Source organism: Galleria mellonella, unplaced genomic scaffold (genome assembly GCF_026898425.1).
Source record: "Galleria mellonella isolate WM207_F2 unplaced genomic scaffold, CSIRO_AGI_GalMel_v1 utg312, whole genome shotgun sequence".
Taxonomy (NCBI): Eukaryota; Metazoa; Arthropoda; class Insecta; order Lepidoptera; family Pyralidae; genus Galleria; species Galleria mellonella.
Window position 1 is genome coordinate 11216489 of NW_026442074.1, and position 22998 is coordinate 11239486.

The window sequence follows — 22998 nt, forward strand, 5'->3', positions numbered from 1 at the left end:
AAATTAATAATCTAACCTAATTATAAAAACAAAAAAAAAAACATGTAAACATGATTAAATGAATGATTAATTTGTTTTCGAAAGGTTTTTTTCTTTTAATTATCACGGTCCATGGTCGCAGCGAAAGGGGCAACGAAGGGCAATGTACGACCGAGGTGCGACCAGTGCATCCTGCTTTTAATTTCAAATGATTTCTTCTATCCATTATGTATTTCACAGCATAATCATTTTTTTTATATATATTTTAATGGATGATAATGGAATGGTAACACCGCCTGCACTAACGGTATACGCTGGCGATACTCCAGTGAGGGATGATAGGTGAGAATGAAAAAGCAGATCAGCTAGCCCATCGTGATGAATACACCTGGAATTCAGCACGATGGTTTCCAGAGGGAATCACGTCGAACTGATTGGGTACGAGTATATTGCTAGCAAAGGGGACCTTAGTTTCTCCATTACTAACGAAATTTTGCGGCTCGCTTTTGGCCACAACAGAATATCAATATTTTGCTTTTTTTAGGGCAAAGCAATAAGCTGAGTTCTGACTATTTTTTAGTGTTACTGTGACATACGCATGAAGGGAAAAAATTGTTACTTATTTTATGCATTTTTTTTTATTTTTGTACATGTATCTTTTTTTATCTTTTTTCAATGTGCATTTATGTCTATTGTTGTGTGCTGTAAGTAAAGCAAATAAATAATTCATCTATCTAACAATCCCTTTCTTCCCCCCCCCCCCCCCCCAGCTGCATCGTCATACCAGCTGTTATCCGTCCACTGCTGAACATAAGCCTCCCCCATAGACTGTCATAAGCAACAGGACCGTTCCTTATGGCAATTTTTAATTTGAGGTTTTTTCCAGTAGTTGTTACGCTTGCCAGGTGGGTTGACAACCGCAGTTAGGCTTTTTGTGATGTTTTAAAAGGGACGCTGCTGCCCTTTTCTAGACCATCATGTATCCCTATATATATAATCACCGTGTGGGACCCGGCATAGAATGGACCACACCTTCCTTTCCTCTGGGTGTCGTAAGAGGCGACTAAGGGAAAGCAAGAGATGGGCAGCAGCGTCCTTCTGCTTAGAACATTATAAAATCCTAACTGCAGTTGCCAACCCGCCTGCCAAGTGTAGCAACTATTAGTCAAATTCCCTTTCTGGACTTCTCCTTCGCTTATATCGCAGCAGTGGACGATAAAGGGCTGATATGACATATACGAACGAAAGTGTTTTGAACTTATTATGTATATAGCTTCCAACATTTGTGGCGACATCGTTAAAAAATTAACACAACTTTTTTTAACATAAGTGTTTTTCCATATATTTCTTGCATTAATGCATCAAATAGTTTTTTTTTTACAATTTAGAATGGCAAACAAGCTGACGGTCAACCTGATGAAAAGTGGTAACCGTCGCCTATAGACGTAAGCAGTATCATGGACATAACGGAGTATACTGTTTCCCCCCATGCGTTGCCATTCCTAAGGACTTAGGTGTTATTCCTCTGTACCCTGTAAATTCACTGCCATATCCCACCTTTCAAATCGAAACACAACCATGCAAACACAACTGCTTCACGGTAGAAACACGAATAGGACAGAGGTGCCCAAACAAACGACTTTTGTAGTCTCCCTCTGGTAGTTACCGTCTTTTTTCTTTGGTCCTCTACCCAAAGGTTATCTGCAAGAGATTTCTATAGCAATAAGACCGCCTTTTGTACTTCATACATATTGCACCACATAAAGAATAAGACAAAACAGCGAGTTATGTAGTTTTAAATTGTTAATTTATCAAATATAAGTTTGTCAGGCCTTTTCATCCTTGCCTTTCATCGCTCACTGGTGCCCCGCCAGCGTATACTGATAGCGCAGGCGGTGTTACCATTCCATGATCAACCATTTAAAAAAACAAGTCAAAATTTGATAAATTTGTTACGCTTAAACTGTTGAACAAATTTCAAATAAATTTGTTACACAGAAAGCAAATGTTCTAGCCAAGCCTTTTCCAAAGTGGGCGATAACGCCCCCTTGTGGGTGCTGCAGGCCTAAAGGGGGGCGGTAAGAGACCCAGAAAAAAATGGGGGCGTTGTGTAGAGGCTTGGGGGGTGGTTTGTTGATCTTGAAGTAATAGTGGTTTTTAAGTAGGTGAAAAAATGGGGGCGCAAAAAAATAATTTACTCTCAAAGTGGGCAGTAGGCAAAATAAGTTTGGGAACCCCTGTTCTAGACTGACACAGAAGCCTAATTCATACGGGTAAAGCCGCAACAAATAGCTTGTAATAAATAAAAAAGATAATTGATTTAACACATTTTATTTTAAATAACAACAATACGTCCTCTAATCCGGTATATTTACAATATGAGCACATACAGATAGATTTGCGACAAACATATAACATAGCACTAAAATATATATATATATATCACATTTGATATACATATACACAAAATAGGGCAATTCTATTTAAACCATACATACATGATTTTAATTTATAACTGGTATAAAATGTATTAGGAGGTCCATGGATCAATACCACGCTTTGCTTTCATGGCTGTATGGTACCTGCATAGAATAGGCCACCCCTTCTCATCCCGTGGGTGTCGTAAGAGGCGACTAAGGGAGGATGAAGGATGGACAGCAGCGTCCCTCTTAAAACATCTTTAAAGCCTAACTGCGGTTGCCAATTCGCCTGCCAGACGTGGCAACTACTGGCAAAACCCAAGGGGGAGGTTTATGTTCAACAGTGAACAGTAAAGGCAGTTATGGTGATGATGATGATGATGATGATACATTGTATTACATTTTTAATATTAAATAAATTATTATTTATAATAAATTTTATAAAAAAAACTCAGATTATTTGCAAAAAACATAGTTACGTTACATGCATATAAACAATATTTTTTTTTTCCAGAAAATCTACAAGTTGATAATATTCGAGAAATATACAATTAAAATTAAAAACATATATATATATATATATATATATATATATATATATATATATATATATATATATATATATATATATATATATATATATATATATATATATATATATATATATATATATATATATACCGGTATTACCGGATTTTGTTTAATTTCGCAAAAATAATATAATTTCAATATAAAAAATATATGTATATCTCTTTATATACATAGATTCCTTAAAAGAGGCCCAAATCTTGTCAACTATAAAGTTTGGAAAATTAATCGATTAAAACAAATTTTGTTGTTCACGTGTACACTTGTATATACTCAATAATTATTCCATTTGCTGCATGAATATTTCATAATTTTTTTCAGAACACTAAAAAACCTCGCTTTCTGTATTATGTTTTTGGATACATTACAATAATTTAAATATTTAAACCCAAGTACCATCATACGAATAAAGCATTCTTGTCACAAATTTATTAATTATAAAACCCCCTACAAATAGTAGATATCTATTTTTTTTTTTATTTATAAACAAATTTCGGCGCCAAAATTGCTTCTGCGCAATAACTGTACTACAATCATACTATCTTATTCGTAAAAACTAATTTTAAACATTACACTATTTGTCACTTTCTTTCAAATTGAGAATTTAGTGTGAAAGAAAGAGACAAAACAGTTCAACAGTTAAAAAGGCTTGTAGACGGTTTTAGTTCTTATGAATAAGGGGGTAAGATTATAACTACAATAAACAAAATTGTCACAGATCAAGAAGATTCTCAGAAAAAACACAAAATGCGCAATATATTACAAGTTTTAAACATTTACAATAATGATTTTATCACAGATCTCATTTTCTATTTTATTGTACGTCTACCATGAACAAGTACGTAATAATATTCTTCATTTAGGTATTTAATCCACAAAGACATATTTTACTGTTGTATAGAATCATATATATATATATATATATATTGTAACTCGATAATGCCTGTACATGAATATATATATATATATATATATATATAGTTAGACTAGTATACAAAATGTAGTTTTTTTTTGGTTCAGTTCTATTAATTAAATTCAAATTATTACTAATATTCTAATTTTCTTCAATTCGGTTTAAAATATAGAATATCGTTCCATATCCTTGACGAAATATTGTTTTTTTTAGTTTCCTGAACATTTGCCAGCTTTGGATTTAGCTGTCTTTGATTTTATAGGCCTCAGTTATGTGTTTCCCATTGTAATATTTCTTAACCCAAGCAATATCGAAATTGAATTCACCAACTTCAACTTTGGCGCCGAATGCTATACAAAAACTTATATTTTCACCAACGTTACAATATAAAAACTAATATAATCGTATTTTGCACTTTATTACGTAATGCGTAGGTACGAAATGCAATACAAATGTTATATCAAATCATATACTAAGTATTATATAAAGGTGCACCTTAAAAATTGTACGGTTACAGTCCTACAAACCTATTTTAACTATTACAGTATTTTGTCACTGTCTATCAGACTAAGAAATTAGGGTAAAAGACAAGGACAACACATGTCAATAGGTTAAAATAGTTTTATAAGAGATTTGATGTTTTTTTTATGAATACATATATATACAGATATAGTATGTAAAAAATTACAAAATTTTACATACATCCAAAAAAGCAAAGTATATTTTATTATTGACATATATTATGACATAAAATTGTGTCACTTTATTTACAAGACATTTTGGCAAAAATACTAAAAAAAAAATATTCCAAAAAAATACACACACCACGGAGTTTCTTCGAAAATGTCTAATGTATCAAAATTCAGTCCAATGTGGAAGGACGAAATCTGACTTTAAACAACGCTTACATAAGGCACTTATTAGCTTGGTGTACACTCGAATGCACGGTACATTAAGATGTTTTAAAAGAATTGAATAAAAAGTATAAGCAAGCGAATACTCGACCCGACCTTAAGACAGTCTGCTGATGTCCAATAGTATTAGAGATATATATATATATATATATATATATATATATATATATATATATATATATATATATATATATATATATATATATATATATATATATATATTATATATTTTTTCCGGACATTCCGCCCATACCAGTCGGATATGTTGTGACAGTACACCCAACATATGAAATTATCGATTGGCATTAGTCGATTTTTTTTTTTATAAAAACAGAACATTTTCTTTTTGACTTCTTTACATAAGTACCTATAAATTATAATATATATCAAACTATAAATATTATAGTTAGCCCCTTATTCATAAAAACTAAAACCTTGTACAATATCTTATTTTACCTATTATACTGTTTTGTCATTCTTTCGAAATGGAACTTTAGTGTAAAAGAAAGAGAGAAAACAGTTCAATATCTAAAATAGGTTTATAGGAGGTTTGATGGTTTTATGAACAAGGATGTTAGATTATATAGATAGAGTGTCTTTACAAACAGGTCAACTTTTTTTATCCATGCTGCGTGAACAGGGTTACCATAATGTACATTTATTTACCAAGTATACAGGAGAAAGTATATTGTAAGATTAAATTAAAAAATAAATACAATACACTTTTTTTGTAATAAATGCAAATGGCCGCCGTTTCAATTAACACGTGTACATTAATACACACATTTATATTATATCAGAAAAATAGTTTCCAATACCAATTTAAAAATCGCCACGAACTGGGAAAATTTTAATCACTTGCAACACTGAAAAAAAAATGCGTTCGTATTGCATTGCCACAAAAAAAAAACAATGTGTCAGCCAATTTGACATTTTGACTGACTAAACGTCATCTCCTGTAACACTTGACGCTCTACCTATACAATCAAAGATATTACAGCACATAGAATTATTTGAACTTTTTCATTTAGTATATTAATATTATAACATAATACGCACTCATCCTTTACTCGATCACAGCTCACGAAAACAATTCGCTCAGCTAAACCTAAACCGAATTATAACTAGGAATATTAACTAACAGTTTTTGAGAGATAAACGTGGCAATCGTTGACATCAAAGTAACTCAAAACGTCTTATGTACATCAACTTCATCAACTGTCAATAATATCAAATTATTGTATAAACAAATAGCTTATTTTATCTATTACTAGTTTCTACCCGCGACTTCGTCCACGTGACTGGGATATATTTATTAACCGGGATATAAATTAGCCTATATCCCATATAGAGTACGTTTACACCAAATTTGATGCAATTTTCACAGTTGCATCCCTAAAGTTCTAATTTAGAAACTGGCGTGTTTTATCTTGACACGCCATCTAGAAGCGATCTGTCATTGGTCAACCTACTTCTAAAATGCACGCTTGCGAAGTAGTGGACAAATAGCTATTTATTTATTTATTTCTTATTGCATTCCATAATGTGATTAGTAGATAACATTTCAACTTCAATTGTGGACCCTTTTGGTCCATATATTGTTATATAAATATAATTTAATATAAGACATGTTAGAGGTCCTGTCGACGATTGACACATACACTCGAAAACTTATAAATAATTCGTATTATATAAAAAATAAATCCTCGCCCACTTTCCCCGCTGACATATTTACAAAATACATTATGTATTGCAATATATAAATATATATCATTTGGCAATATGTTCTCTTTTCTGTCGGTGGGTCGCGTGTGTAAAGTATTTAAATGTCCCACTGGTGGGCAAAATGCAGACTGATATGACGTAACCATATCGCATTAAATGCATTTAAAAAATACACAAAGGCCATCTCTTCCGTCCACCCGCCCCTCCGCGTTAATCCACTGATATAAACAATTTCAATATCTCAAAGGTGATAAACGGTCACTGTAGCCTATGGACACCTGCAACACTAGGGGTGTCACGTACGCGTTGCCGACCCTGAAGAAACTTTAATATACCTTTTTTGAAGTGTCAAATGAAAGAGCTCATAATGGCGGTATAAATGACAACATTTCAAAATGGCTGCCACCACAAGATGGCGGATTACATTATAAAAGCATGTTGTTAAAAATGTTTTTAAACAAACCTGTTGATTTTTATTTTCACTTAATAAAATTTTTGGTAACGTCGGTCTAACTCGAGTCTGTAGATTGCAATGGACCAGTGAGACATTATTGTAAATGCTATAAATCGGTATTTAGATCGCAATATGTAACTAAAATAACGTTTAAGAAAAAATATATATATAAAACATCAAAAACATTGTAATGGCAAACGCAGTGAAGGGCAACCCCCCCACTAGATGGCGTGACGACCTGATGATGATGATGATCAAAAACAAATTAAATATACCAGTATATTTTAAACGACTGAATTATTATCTTAGAAGCTTGTTCTAAAATTACTACTATATTTGAAGCACTTTCGAATCGAAGCATACGGCCCGCCTGATGGTATGCGCCCACCGCGGCCTATGAACGCTCGCAACACCAGAGTCATCACTCGCTCGTCTACCATTTTAATGTGAAGATCTCAAATCACAGTACTGAAGCAACTTGACGGTCATATCTCATTAAATGTACAGAGACAATTAAGAATAATTACCAACTTTTTAATAAGCTAGTGGTTGTGGAAAGCTGAATATTTATATATTATATAAATATATATAAAACTACATAAAATCATAGCTTCCCATACTAACTTGACAGCTGGACGCGTGGTGTCACTACACAGCAGTGTTTTTCAATTCTTTTTCAAGGCGCAACCCCGTTAGTATGTAAAAATATTTTATATTGGGGGGAAGGGATTATTAGTAATACGGACTACCAGTCCTATTGCTAACAATATACCCTAGCAGGTCGACCTCCACTTGGTCCCCCCTGGAAACCATCGTGCTGAATTCCAATGGGCTAATTGACCTGGTTTTTAATTCTTTTTTATACTCATAATTAGGTATCAATTAAATAAATAAATAAAAAATACATGAAACATCTAAAACAGACAGGATTTTTTTTGTAAAATTGATTTTTTCAGTTTTGCGACATTCCGCAACTCCCTTGTAGTCGATTAGGGACCCCCAGGGGGGTCACGACTCACACTGAAAACCACTGCTATAAAGTACCAAAAATTGTTTTTAATCCTAATTTCACCCTGTGATTTGTTATCTATGTTATTTTTCAATTGTTTAAGGCACTGATATTTTTTAATAATAATAATAATAAACTCTTTATTGCGCACAATAGAGATGTATACAAGGAGTATTTATACAGAATGTGCATATACAAAAGGCGGCTTTATCGCTACAAGCAATCTCTCACAGACAACCTGGACTTTTCTGTGATGAACGACCGAAATACCGACAGAATGATACCGCGAAATGCATTAAGGCAAATTATAAAAATAAATAATTTTTTTTTTTTATTGGCACTACTGAACACTAGCCATCCGGATCAGTCACTAAATACATGGAACGGCTCATTGTATGTACTCACTACATATTTTCCTATTAGTATTCTAGTAAACGTCGAGTATTGGATATGTGTTGCCCGCTATAAAAAATTAATAATTTGTAATGTAAAATAATTTTGACATTTTTTTTTTACAATTTAAAGCCGCTATATTTATTGTTTATTCTTATCATGCACCTGATATGCTGAGTCTGATCTAGGGACTGTACCGGGCAATTGCCCGGTGCGGCAATATTAAGGTAACTAAAAAGTGTGAACGACAAAAATTGCCCTCATATCACACTTTATGTGTAAAAAGAGTGCATTTGTTCACCATCGTCGATTTAGTACGTACATAAGGTGTTATCGCTTCACACCACATTTGCTTGTACAAAGTCACCACTCCAATACTCGCATACTAGAATACTAATAGCTTTTATTAATCTACCATCCTATTGTTAGCGAAAAACAACACGAATTAATTATAATATTTTTGCCCCATACAGTACTATTATATGTTTGAAAAAAAATTGTAATATCATTTCTAAAGGTCTATATTTTTTAATTATTCCTTCATCAAAGATATGCACGTAAGCCCAAATTTACATAGAAAATTACTTAATAGCTTAAAACTTAATAAATCCAAACAAAACACGAAGCTGTTTCGTAGGAGTAATAAACTCACTTTGAAATTAAAAAAATTATATGTAATGTTTAAATTTGAGAAATTTGTTATATATAATTTATATGATAATTTCATAATGTAAATAAGGTATACATATATATATATATATATTATTTCACAGCACTTTATTATTCAAATAAAAATAAATTGTATAAATGTTTAAAACAAAACAAGGCCCGATACAATATTGTTGAATATATATTGTGTAGCATAGGAGGCACAGTATTATTTCAGTCAAGAACAACGGACAAGAAACAATAAGGGCGTTAATTCCTGTCTCTTAAAAAACGTAAAATATGAAACGCGAAAGTGTGAAAATTAATAACATAATATTATGCCCAATAATAGACCATTTGCCTCCCATTTACTAACTAAAATAAATATACACAATCAATTAAATCGGTAGCCACGCTTTCGATAACTGCTTAGAATGGCGAACAAGCTGACGGCCCACCTTATGGAAAGTGTTAACCGTCGCCTATACGAACGAACAGTACCATGGACATAACAGAGTATACTGTGTCGCCCGTGATACTATTCATATGTTGCCATACCTGAGGCCTTATGTGTTATGCCTCTGGACCCTGTAATTTCTCTGCCATATCTCAACCCCCAAACCGTGCACATAGTCATGCAAACACAGCTGCTTCACAGCTGTAACACATGGGACAGATGGTACTCAAGCAAACGACACTTAAAATTCCGCGCAGTTTTTCGCCAACAACGGTTTAACTGTACAAATTAACCTCTAAATAAACTATAACTACAAGATACCAGTCCACTAGTGGCGTTCACTCCCTTGGGTAGTCCACACGTGAAGTTTCTAGCTGCGGTCAATGCCTGCGCCGTGATATTACAGTTCAATGTAACGTTCTTAGCCACAGCAGACACTTGGGACACGTCGGCGTTTTCCAACGGGGAGAAGATATAGCTACCCCACGTCGGGTACGCCCCCCACACGATCAGGGTCGTGATGATTTTGGGCCCGATGCCGCCGATGGCCTGAAATTAAAAGAAAAATTTAATGTAACCTAATTTATCTTACTTATATTATGGGCACGAACCTAATAAAAACCTATGGGGGAGAAAGGGATTGTTAGTAATGCATACTACCGATCCCGTTACTAACAATATACTCTGTCAGGACGACCTCCACGTGGTCCCCCTTGGAAACCATTGTGCTGAATTACAGATGTATCCATCATGATGGGCTAATTGACCTGCTTTCACATTCTCACCTATCATCTCCTACTGGTGTCCCGCCAGCGTATACCGTAAGCGCAGGCAGGGTTACCATTCCCTTATCACCCATTAAAAAAAAAAACAAAAACCTATACACACAAAAATTTTACAAAAACTGTTCTTTTACATTTTATATTTTATTTTATTCACTTATACACATAGGTCTCCTCCGTAGTCTACCATAAAGGACGATCCAAACCCATCTGCATCCACTGACTCTCTGCAATATATTTCTCTCTGCACTCCATTAGTGGGGGGTTTGTCCTACACTGCATTTTCCCGTATAGGGTCGCCTATCAAGAATCTTTCTTCCCCATCGATTGTCGGTTCTTCGAGCTATGTGACCAGCCCATTGCCACTTCAGCTTAGTTATCCTTTGGGCTATGTCGAGGGAGATAGAGGGAGACTTTGTACAAAAGTCGATTGCTTGGGTACCTCTGTCCCATTCGTGTTTCTACCGTGAAGCAGTTGTGTTTGCATGGCTGTGTTTCGGTTTAAAGGGTAGGATATGGCGTGAATTTACAGGGTATAGAGTAATAACCCGAGTCCTCAGGAATGGCAACACATGGGGTGTATCATGGACGAAACAGTATACTCTGTTATGTCCATGGTACTCATGCTCATGTCTATAGGCGACGGTTACCGCTTTCCATCAGGTGGGCCGTTAGCTTGTTTGCCATTCTAAGTTGTATAAAAAAAACTTTGCTTTTTTTTGCAGACATCGTCGTTTCAGATTCTATCACGCAAAGAATCTCCGAGAATAGCTCTCTCCATAACCCAGTCAGTAATTTAAATTTTATCAATTTGCCATTTTAAGTATCATAAACAAAATATATCGAAAAACATAATAAAAAAAATGATAGTTACCATCTTAGCGGTGGGTATGTGGGCGACGCCTGCGACGATGGCGTTGGGTGGGGTGCCGACCGGCATGTGGAAGGCCATAGAACACGCCAATGTCGCCGGCACCATCAGGTAGCGCGGGTCCATGCCCAGGGACCGCGACTGATGAACACAGACAGACACACGCATCAGCATTTTGCCATATAATTAAAAAAAAAGAAGTAAATATGACTATTGGAATATAAAGGGGTAAAACATATCAAGTTACAATTATCTATAGTTGTTTTCATTTACGACTACCCCCTAATTTCTAAGTTATCTATAGTAAATTTCACATTTTTTGAAGATTTTATCCCCTTCCTTTCCCCCATGTAATGCGCCATAAAATTTTCTCACCCCCTCCCCTTCCTAACCATTAGGTAACATCCAAGTGACCGTTTTTACCTAAAAGTTACAACACTAACGAATACTGACAACGAAAACAGAATAAAAATGATGTACAACACAGTTGAGGGATTCCCCGTGAAACATAAACAAAAGGGTTGCCAACTTTGGTTCCCTTGGTTTTTATTTAAATAAAAAAGCAATAAACATAACGCGTTTAGTCCTTTCTCCCCCCCCCCTCGATACCTAAAACTACATAGATAGATAAATAGATACTCTTTATTGTTTCCTCCATAAGATTACAACAGTAAACTTATTATAGATACAAACAATTACAAGAAAATATTACACTGAGAAAACAATGGGCAATAAGGCTTATCACTAAGAGCGATCTCTTGCAGGCAACCTTTGGATGGAGAGGAGTAATTACGTAATACTTGAAAGCCCTCTAATATTAGCGGGTAAGAGGTAGAGATAGAACCATATGACTCAAGATCATCTCAAGATTCTACCCTTTATAGATAGATAGATAGATACTCTTTATTGTTTCCTCCAAAAGATTACAATAGTAAACTTATTATAAATATAAATAATTACAAGAAATAATCATAATGAGAAAACAATGGGCGACTTTAATATAGTAGGATAAATTGTTGGAAATGTAATTTAGCCTTTGTCTAAGAATTTTGTGTTGTCAATGTCAGAGAGGGAAATGTGTATCTGTAAAAAGAAGTGACTGTTGTTATTACTTACTCTGTGAACTATTACAAAAATAGATAAATGTCTGTATTAAGATTGCTGTGGTGTTCCTTGTAAAAAAAATATATCTTTTAAAACAATGAAGATTCGTTTAATTAATATTGTTGATAAAAAAAACTTTATAAAGCATTTGGACTATATAGGCACATATATTTTCATCAATATTTTTTTCATTTTTGAATTTTTGATGCACGAATTATCTGTCCTACTCTATCACCAAACATTAGCTGAATAAACGGTATGGTTACCATATTGGCGAGGACGGGCAGTATGAGGTTGGCGATGGCGACATTGGAGGTGAACTCGGTGATGAGCTGCGTGACGAGCACCACGACGAGGAGCACCAGCGCGGGTGGCAGCCCGTGGAGGCTCACCAGCGAGCCGCCGATCATCGACGACAGCCCGGTCGCCTTGCTGCCCTCAGCAAGCGCGAAACCACCACCTGCATCATATAAGACCGTATAATAAAGGGGGGAAGGGATTGTTACTAATGCCACCTACCAGTCCAATTGCTAGCAATATACCCTGTCAGGTTGACCTCCACATATTTCAAACTGGAAACCATTGTGTTTAATTCCATGTGGGCAATTATCACAGTGGGCTAACTGACCTGCTTTTTCATTCTCACTTGTCACCTCTCACTGGTACCCCGCCAGCGTATACCGTTGGCGCAGGCGGGGTTACCATGTTATTATCTTCCAAAAAAAACATAATTGCACCCTCACCCTGATTGTATTTTCTCTTATCCATGATACTATTAATTTTAAACAATAGTGACCAGTTTCCATCTGTTGGGCATTAATTTGATATTTCAAATTGCATAAAAAAAAACTTCCAAAGAACCTCGACTATAATAAAATGGATCATTATTCCAGACAATATCCATCCACTGCTGAACATAGGCCTCCCCCATAGACTGACATATGGAGCGGTCCTGACTCCCTGCAATGCTTTTAAGGTCATCACTCCATCTAGCAGGGGATCGTCCTACACTGTGTTTGTCCATACGGGCTCGCCACTCAAAAGCCTATCTTCCCCATCGAGCCACCTGCATCTAGTGACTCCCTGCAATGCATTTGAGGTCGTCAATCCATCTAGTAGAGGGTCCTACACTGTGTTTGCCCATATGGGGTCACCACACAAGAACCTTTCTTCCCTATCGGTTGTCGGTTCTTCAAACTATGTGACCAGCCCATTGCCACTTTAGCTTGCTTATATTAATATAATGATAAAAAGATTTTATACAAACCAAGCAAGAAAAGCAGTCCCCATGGCACCTTATCCTTAAGGATCGCCCAGGTCACGATGCCGGGAGACGGTTTCGAAGCCGCGAGCTCTTCGTCTGTAATAAATAAATGCTATTATAGATTGCAAGTTACCTACATAGATAGGCCACCGGTTCCTTTCCCGTAGGTGTCGTAAGAGCCAACTAAGGCAACTTAAAAGCCTAACTGCGATTGCCAATCCGCCTGCCAAGCGTGGCGAAACCCTCAAAGGGGTGGTTTATATTTAGCAGTGGACAGTTAAAGATTGATATGGCGATGAAAATGATTGATTACAAGATTGTCATCATTGTGTCCTCATTTATGGGTATTGATGGAACGGTAACCCCGCCTGCGCTAACGGGATACGTTGGTGGTGTACCAGTGAAGGATGATGGTGAGGATGAAGTAGGTCAGATAGCCCATCGTGACGAATTCAACAAGAATTGTTCACGATGGTTTCCAGGGGAAACCACGTGGAGGCCGACCTAATAGGGCATATTGCTAGCAATGGGATTGTCAACCTCCATTGCTAACAATCCCTTCCCCCCACTATTGTGTACTATTCCTAATGAATTTATCACGATAGGCTAACTGACCTACCTTTTCATTTTCACCTCTCATCCCTCACTGGTGCCTTGCCAGCGTATACCGTCAGCGCAGGCGAGGTTGCCATTCCATTATCATCCATAACAAAAAAATCTCCAAGATGGTCGTTAGGATGCATACGAACTAGCCTCGGTGAACAGACATACGGTGATCAGAAACAATACTCACAGGATGATGACGACGAGAAGAACTTGATGAAGTCCACCGACATGGGTATGATGAACATAAGCACCACAATGAACATGGAAGTGACGCCGTCCTTCACTTTCCTGAAATTACAAATGTACAATAACATTAGTGCAACTTGTTTTGATACCGATATATATTTTAACAGATTTTGAGTGATACATGCCGAATAATTATTTTGGATTTTTCAAAAATTAATTTATAAATTATTTCCTGTCATTCATGACATTCGAAATGTGGTCATGGAGGAGAATGGAAAGGATAAGCTGGACAGAAAAACTAACGATTGAAGAAGTTCTGAAAAGGGTGAACGAGAAACGAACATTAATTAAATAGAGAATATGGTAAAAGAGAGGCAGAAAGCTGGGCCACCTTATACGACATGACGATTTTTTAAGAGCATAGTAGAAGGAAAAATAGAGGGCAAAAGAGGAAGAGGAAGACCGAGAAATAACTACATGGGACTGATAAAAGAAATACTAGGTGTCAGGTCGTGTGGGGAGGTCAAGGATATAGCCTGGGATAGTACTGGCTGAAAGAAGATGCATGAATTAGTTGCACCGACAAGAGAAAACTCTCAAATGAAAAGAAGCCATTTTATATTATAACATTTTGTAGGTAGATTTATAGGTTTTTTTATAGCCATTAACAATTTTAAACATCTCTGTACATTGTTTTAGATTGTGTAAGTAGCTTTTTAGCCAATCATGCGCATTTCCTCTTATTCCGTATTTATATAATTTATTTAATGCTATATTATGATTTAAACAGTCAAAAGCTTTAGTCATATCCAAAAATATTGCAGCTACATGCTCTTTATTATTCAATCTCTCAGTTACCGATTTTATTGAATCGAAACAAGCCAAAGATGTTGAGCTGTTTTTCTTAAATCCATATTGTTCTTGTTTTAAGATATTATTTTTAGTCATAAAGTCATTTAGCCTTTTGTTTACTTACAAGTTGGTCATGACATCGGCCCATCCAGGAATGAAGCCGGGCTTCCTGAAGATGTACAGGAATACGGCCAGGAGGAATAGCAGGCCTGACGACTGGAAATAATGCACAAATACAGATTATCAGACTATATCTCGATACTAACTTTAAACCGCGACTTCATCCACGTTACCGGGAATATGTTCAATGACGGAGATAAAAAAAAAAATTCTTATTGTTAAAAGTTTCGTAAGCACACATTATATTTTAATGTAATAGTGAGTGTAAATATGTGTAGTTTAAGTTACACTGGTAGTTATTACATTAAAATAGAATCGAGAAAGCTCGCATCATAGTTGCTTATGACTAAGGACCACGAATTGATCCCGAAACTAATCAAGCTTTCTCAATCTAATTACACGTAAGTTAAAGGGTATTTAATCAATCATTCATTCATAATAAAGCTACCTTTTCATGGAATGTAGTGGGCCCCAGGTTCCTGTATTGCTCCGTGATCACTTTCATGGTGGTCTGTGAGCCTGATGATGCCATGTTCACCTGCTTCGCCGCTTCGCTGTTTGGCCTGTAAATTATTTTATATACAAACTAATTATTTACCCAATAAATAGTAATCTGGGAAACTCCATGATATAGATCACTACTAGATGGCGTATCAAGATTAAACGTATATCAAATTTTAAGTTATACCTTCAGGAACACAATTGTGAAAACCGCATTCAATTTGGTATAGTTTTTTTATTTTAGTTGATAATAATGGAATGGCAACCCCACCCGCGCTATCGGTATACACCGGCGGGGCACCAGTGAAGGATGATAGGTGAGGATGAAGCAGGTCAGTTAGCCCATCGTGACAAATTCAACAAGAATTGTTCATGATAGTTTTCAGGGGGAACCACGTGCAGGTCGACCTAATATATTGCTATAGGGCATATTGCTAGCAATGGGACTGGTCAAGCTCCATTGCCAACAATCCCTTTCCCCCCAATTTGGTATAGTAGTTTTTGCATGATATCGAAACAAACATACAGAAGAGCAAAATTTTGAAAAATTATTATTTTAGCTTCTATATAGGCTTCATTAAGACCCCTAAAATACCTTTTTTTTCTTATATATCTCCGATGTACAGAGTCGTTATGGAATACGACACACGTCCGCTCTGAACCGTAAATACGATTATATGGTATGTTCAATTGTTTTTTTTTTTTTAATGAGTAGATCCAGTTTAGTTGTTTAGGTATTAGAAATGTTATTTAAATTACTATTTTAAGATAATATAATATTTGTTTTCACTTACCTCTGGAGTAATTGTATTTTTATTTTAATAGGTGATAATGGAATGGTAAACCCGTACGCGCTATTGGTATACGCTGGCGGTGCACCAGTAAGTAGCGATAGGTGAAGATGAAACTAGGTTTTTTTTTATGAGTGAAAATGGTATGGTAACCCCGCCTGCGCTAACGGGATACGCTGGCGGAGCACCAGTGAAGGGTGATAGATGAGAATAAAAACAGGCCAGTTAGCCCATCATGATGAATTCATCAGAAATTAACCATGATAGTTTCCAGGGAGAACCGAGCGAGGAGGTCGACCTGGTTGGGTATATTGCTAGCAATAGGATTCTCAGTCTCCATTACTGACAATCCCTTTCCCCCCGATGAAACTAGGTTAGTTAGCCCATTGTGATGGATTAAACAAGAATTAATCTCGATGAATTCCAGAGGAACCGTACGGAGGTCGAGCTGACAGGGTATACTGCTAGAAATGGGGATTAATGTCTCCATCAAGCTCTCTCTTCCCGGGTATATTAGCCTGCGGAGAAAGAGATTGTAAGTAATAGGATCTAATAGCCCCATTGCTAGCAATACACCACACTCGACCTCCACGCGGTTCTCCATGGAAACCATAGTGAGTAATTCTTGTTTAATTAGTGACTTTGGGCCAAATGGCCTGCCTTCATCCTCACCTGTCACCCTTCACTGACACCCCGCCAGCGTATACCGATAATAAAGGCGGAGCTTCTATCTTCAGCCATAAAAAAAATATAGCTACTAGTTTTAGTTACATATAGTCCCTTCCCTCCAGAGGGAGACTTTGTACAAAAGTCGATTGCTTGGCCACCTCTGTCCTATTCGTGTTTCAACCGTAAAGCAGTTGTGTTTGCATGGCTGTGTTTCGGTTTGAAGGGTGAGATATGGCGTGAATTTACTGGGTACGGAGGAATAACACCTGAGTCCTCAGGAATGGCAACGCATGGGGGTATCATGGGCGAAACAGTATACTCTGTTATGTCCATGGTACTGAGTGCTCATGTTTATAGACGACGGTTACCACTTTCCATCAGGTGGGCCGTCAGCTTGTTTGCAGTCGTATAAAAAAAAACCTTGTCTCAAATACGTAAATTTTGGCATCGGCATACATATTACATGTTGTCATCCATATTGCTCAGGGTTTTGACTTTTAATTCTACCACCAGCCGCCTGCCTGTCTTCCTTCCCTCTTGTACCAATAAAATCACAGATGTACTAACCGGAACATGCCCATGAACGTGACCTGGAGCGCGAGCCAGACCAGCAACTGCATGAGCAGCATGGGCGGCATGCTGTACACCATGAACCAGAAGAAGTTCACAGAGCCGGAATACTGAGGGAACTCGCTGGAATGTTAACAAACAATCAACTTCATATGTGTGAATGGATACTGTGAAAGGGACTCCATTTTCCGCACTTAGCCTCTCATTTGGGCCATTGTGCGTGAATGGATACTTACCAGTGATGGACTGAGCATGCCAGGGGCCTGGGGCGGTAAAGCTGAAGCTGAGGACTCCCAATTTAGGAAGTTAATGTAATTTTACAGGCTTTTATTCAGTTCAATTTTGTATGTATAAGCGTTTATGTTTATTTATAATAGTAAATATCTTGCAAGTAAAATTTTGCTTCCCGGCATAGAATTGGCCACCCCTTTCTTTCCTGTGGGTGTAAGAGTCGACTAAGGGAACTTAATCGAGAGATGAGCAGCCCTCCCCCCATTTATAGGGGAGGCCTATGTTAAGCAGTGAACAGTTAACGGCTGATAGATACATACATACATACAAGTGGAATTTCAATTAGACTTAAATATACATAGAATATGGATGTGGATGAAAAAAAATTAAGGTGTTTAAAGTCTATCTGGACCAAAGGCCCACAGCGAAGTTATACCACAAAGGTGGCAAACAAGCATACAGCCCGTCTGATAGTAAACAGTCACTAAGGTATGTGGACGTCTGCAATATTATGGGTGTCACGTGCACGTTGCCGACTCTGAAGAAATCTTAATATACCTTTTTTGAAGAACCCCATACTGTATGTACTACTGTACAACTTACGCGTTTTTTTTTTATTTAAATCCCAGTTATATATAGCCATCTCTATTTGTGAACTAACCAATCAATACAGATTGCAACGACGAGCTATGAGAATTGTCGATGATCCCAGGCTCACAGGCGGTATCGAACCCTTAAATCTTAGGAAAGATTTTGCCTCACTCTGCGTGTTCTACCGCCTGTACAATGGATTGTGCTCAGAGGAATTGTTCAATATGATGCCCACAGCCACTTTCTACCATTGTACGGCTCGCCGTCGACAGGGAGTTCATCCTCATGTCCTACAGCCTCAATGGTCGCGTACTGCGCGGTTGTAGAGATGTTTCCTCCCACGAACACTCAGGTTGTGGAATGAGCTCCCTGCCGAGATTCTCCCAAGAGACTACAACATGGGGTTCTTCAAAAGAGGGGTAAAGAGGTTTCTTCAGGGTCGGCAACGCACGCGTAATACCTCTGGTATTGCAGGTGTTCATAGGCTACGGTAACCACTTACCATCAGGTGGGCCGTATGCTTGTTTGCCACCTCAGTGGTATAAAAAAAAAAGATTGTCTGTCATTATTTAAAAATATATATATAAAAAAATTATACTCACGAATCAAATATCCCTTTGAAGGCGGAGTTGGTAGCAGTGCCGACGAGAGTGCCGCAGCCGCCCAGCGTGGACGCGTACGCGATGCTCAGGAAGTAGCAGATCGTTATGTTACTCGGTATCGGGGCCCTGCCATCAATCAGCAATAGAATCATCATGCCAACTCAACCCTATCGGCATACACTGGCGAGGCACCAGTGAGGGATGACAGGTGAGAATGAAAAGACAGGACAGTTAAGCCCATCGTGATGAATTCACTTGGAATAGGTCACGATGGTTTCCAGGGGGAACCACGTGAAAGTCGACGTGACAGAGTATATTGGTAGTAACGGGGCTATTTTACCCCATTACTAACAATCCCTTTCGCCCTCCTCATTACGGTAGTTGAAAGTACATAAAATGGAAAAAGAGGAAACATTTATAGAAAACTATCAGACTCGGCAAACGTTGTTTTACCATATACATTATTTCTAGAACTATACATGAAAATATATCGTACTACAATTATTATATTCGATTGTCATCTTGCAACCCTATTGCGGAATATAAAAAACGCAATTAAAAAAAAGGGGTTGATCGTTACAGAGTGAAAATATGAATTTGTATATATTTTTCAATATTAAATCATAATAAAATAAAGACATGACTGACATGACTGCAGATGACTTTTGTACAAAGTCTTCCTCTGCTGAGGTGGAGTTTGGAGGGAAAACATTTTGTGGAAAACATTAAGCTAAAACTCTTACCAATTAAGTAACCACTCCATTAGACAGTGGAAATATTTTTTTATACATTTGAAACCATATTGGTTCTAGGTGTACCCCAAGGCTCGATTCTGAGCCCTATTTTATATTCATAATTCTGACAAGAACTATTTTATAATAGTATAGAAAAATAAGTAGATAGATACATATAAAATTTATTTGTTACGCAAAACAGCCCAAATGAGAGGCTAAGCACAGAAATAAAGAGTTCAATTTACATTACATTAATTTATTTGCATCACTTACGTGCTGTACAAATAACACTAGATATTGGTACATACTTAAAAAAAAATACTCACTCCTCTTCACCTTTCACTGCTTTGACATCTTTCCCGTTCTCTGGTGTGGCGTTCTTCTTTCTATTAATGTATACATCACCAAGTCCTTGCTGTAAACAATAGTATCAAACAATTAGATTGCATGATCCAGATAAGCCTAAACAAAATGTTTTAAAACAAAATATATACTTCTAAGCTTTTAACATACTGTTATAAAAACATTGAATTAATGTAGTATTATTATTATCTTGGAAATAAAACTTAAATTAATTCGGTTTTTATTTTTTAATTTATTTATGTCTCAGAGCCCAGAGTACTTATAATGTTCACACCAACAGAATGTCATTGCAAAAAGTATCAAAATAAAGTACTACAATAAAGTTTAAATTACAATGATCGTAGTACTCTAGATTAAATATAATTATATGAATTAATTATATAATCGAAAGATTAGTTGGAAGAGATCGCTTTTAGCGATAAGGCCGCCCATTGTTGTCTAAGTGTGAACATTTCTTGTAATTGTTTGTATTTATAATAAGTTTACTATTGTAATCTTTTGAAGGAAACAATAAAGAGTAACTATCTATCTATCTATATTTAAGAATCCGAATACAGTCATTGTAATTTCAACTTTAACGACATGATATTACAGTTGTAATGTGTCATGATGACATGTTAAGTCGTCTTAGATATCTCCTGTTATGGTATCATCGAGATAAATAAATAAATAATAGTTTATTCAGCAAACATTGTTGCAATTATAAAAAAGGTTCATACAGATACAGTGTTTGCCAGTCTATGTTGTATAAAAAAAAATTTAACATGTGTACATAACTTAATTTTTTTTTTCTTTTATTATATTTTATAATTAATATTTACTAGGATAAATTATGTCTAACCTGTTCAAGTACTTCTAGTATAGCCTCCACGATGGGCACCATCATGGTGGTAGCTGCAGCGTTGGACACCCACATTGATATGAACATGGTAACGAATGTTAGGCCGAAATTCAGTCTGGAAATAAAAAAAATAATAATGTTTTTATATCTATAGATATATAGCTTGAAATCAAATTCATTAGCATCGTCTTAGGAGCGTTCATAAACAAAGTATGGCAATGTCGCATTTATCTGTCAATTTACATAAACTTTACTGATGTCATTGAAATTTTGTATATGTACATATTGCCCATGTTCCAACTTAAGAGATAGAATTATCCCGATAAGAAAGAATAAATCCGATAGATGGCGGGAGCGAGTAAAACGTTTAGAGGACATTCAAGTTACGTATTACGTATACGTTAGTATTAAGTAATGCAATTTATGAAAGATTGTTGACCCTTATATAACGCACTATAAGATTTTTCTGTAGCCCCTCCTTCACTGTAAACGTTACGTAACACTCAAGTGACCGTTTTTACCTAAAAGTCACAACACTAACGAATACTGGCAACTAAAACAAAATAAAAATGACGTACAATACAGTTGAGGACCCCGTAATACATAAACGAAAAGGTTTGCCAACTTGGGAGATTGGGGATTACCACTCCCATTTCTAACAAAATACCCTAACAGTTCGACCTCCCCGTGGTCCCCCCTGGCAACCATTGTGCTCAATTCCAAGTGTATTCATCACGATGGGCAAACCGACTAGCCTTTTCATTTACACGTATCATCTCTCACTGGTGCCCCGCCAGTATATACTATTAGCGCAGGCGGGGTTACCATTCTACTATTTTTTATTGAAATAAAAAAAAAATGTTACGTAACGCATTGTTCAAACCCCTTTCCTGCCTCATAAACGCATCGTAACATTGTACAAGCCCCCTAGCAACCCCCCCGCGCCCCCAACTTTCATTAAGTAGTACTTTTACGCTCTTTTACTGAATTATAGGTAGAACAATATTTACCAGGATAGTAAGAATCGTTAGTACACTCACAAATATTAAAATGTCAAAACACTAATAAAACTATAAACATATTTTACAATTTGTTTGTGCAACGGAACATACTTCAATCTACATAGTAATCTTTGTTTTAACAATACGAAGATAAATAATCTAAATAAAACATTCACACAACTGTCATTTATTTCTTCACTAGCTTTTACCCGCGTCATCGTCTGCATGACCAGCTAATGGTGATTGACCGAGACAAATTTATTTTTTTAATGGATGACAATGAAATGGTAACCCTACCTGCGCTAAATGCATACGCTTTTGGGGAAAGGGATTGTTAGTAATAGGGTCTAACATTCCCATTGCGGGAGGATAATGGATTGTTAAAAATGGGGATTAGTAGTCAGGTCGACCTCCTCGCGGTTCCCCCTGGAAACTATCGTGTTCTATTCCAAGTGAATCCATTACGATAGGCTAACTGACCTGCCTTTTCATTGTCACCTATCGTCCCTCACTGGTGCCATCTAGAGTATATCGTTAACGCAGGCGGGGTTACCATTCCATTATCATCCATTAAAAAAAAACAATCCCATTGCTAGCAATATACCCTATTAGGTCGACCTCCACGCGGTTCCCCCTGGAAACCACTGTGGTTTAATTCTTCTGTAATTTGTCACGATGGGCCAACTTACCTGACTTTATCCTCACCTATCATCTCTCACTAGTGCCTCGCCTGTGTACACCGATAGCACGGGCGGGGAAACCATTCCATTTTCACCCATTAAAAAAAAATTATAAAACTCTTTTATAATCTGTATGATT

The 22998-nt window shown here is 36.5% G+C and overlaps 1 protein-coding gene across 2 annotated transcripts in view; it reads right to left on the reverse strand.

The window, feature by feature from the left end:
* Nucleotides 1–2294: 2294 nt before the first annotated feature.
* LOC113514990 (protein I'm not dead yet) overlaps nucleotides 2295–22998 on the reverse strand; it is a 69600-nt gene continuing 48896 nt past the window's right edge. For both annotated transcript variants that reach the window (XM_026899101.3, XM_052895862.1), the window contains exons 5-15: nucleotides 21179–21293; nucleotides 20301–20389; nucleotides 19241–19366; nucleotides 17814–17939; nucleotides 15734–15848; nucleotides 15290–15381; nucleotides 14315–14415; nucleotides 13525–13617; nucleotides 12524–12717; nucleotides 11157–11294; nucleotides 2295–10049 (exon numbers count right to left, since the gene is read on the reverse strand). In XM_026899101.3, the coding sequence (XP_026754902.1) occupies nucleotides 9789–10049; nucleotides 11157–11294; nucleotides 12524–12717; nucleotides 13525–13617; nucleotides 14315–14415; nucleotides 15290–15381; nucleotides 15734–15848; nucleotides 17814–17939; nucleotides 19241–19366; nucleotides 20301–20389; nucleotides 21179–21293 (1450 nt within the window). In that variant the 3' untranslated portion in view covers nucleotides 2295–9788. The remainder of the gene's footprint in view (nucleotides 10050–11156; nucleotides 11295–12523; nucleotides 12718–13524; nucleotides 13618–14314; nucleotides 14416–15289; nucleotides 15382–15733; nucleotides 15849–17813; nucleotides 17940–19240; nucleotides 19367–20300; nucleotides 20390–21178; nucleotides 21294–22998) is intronic.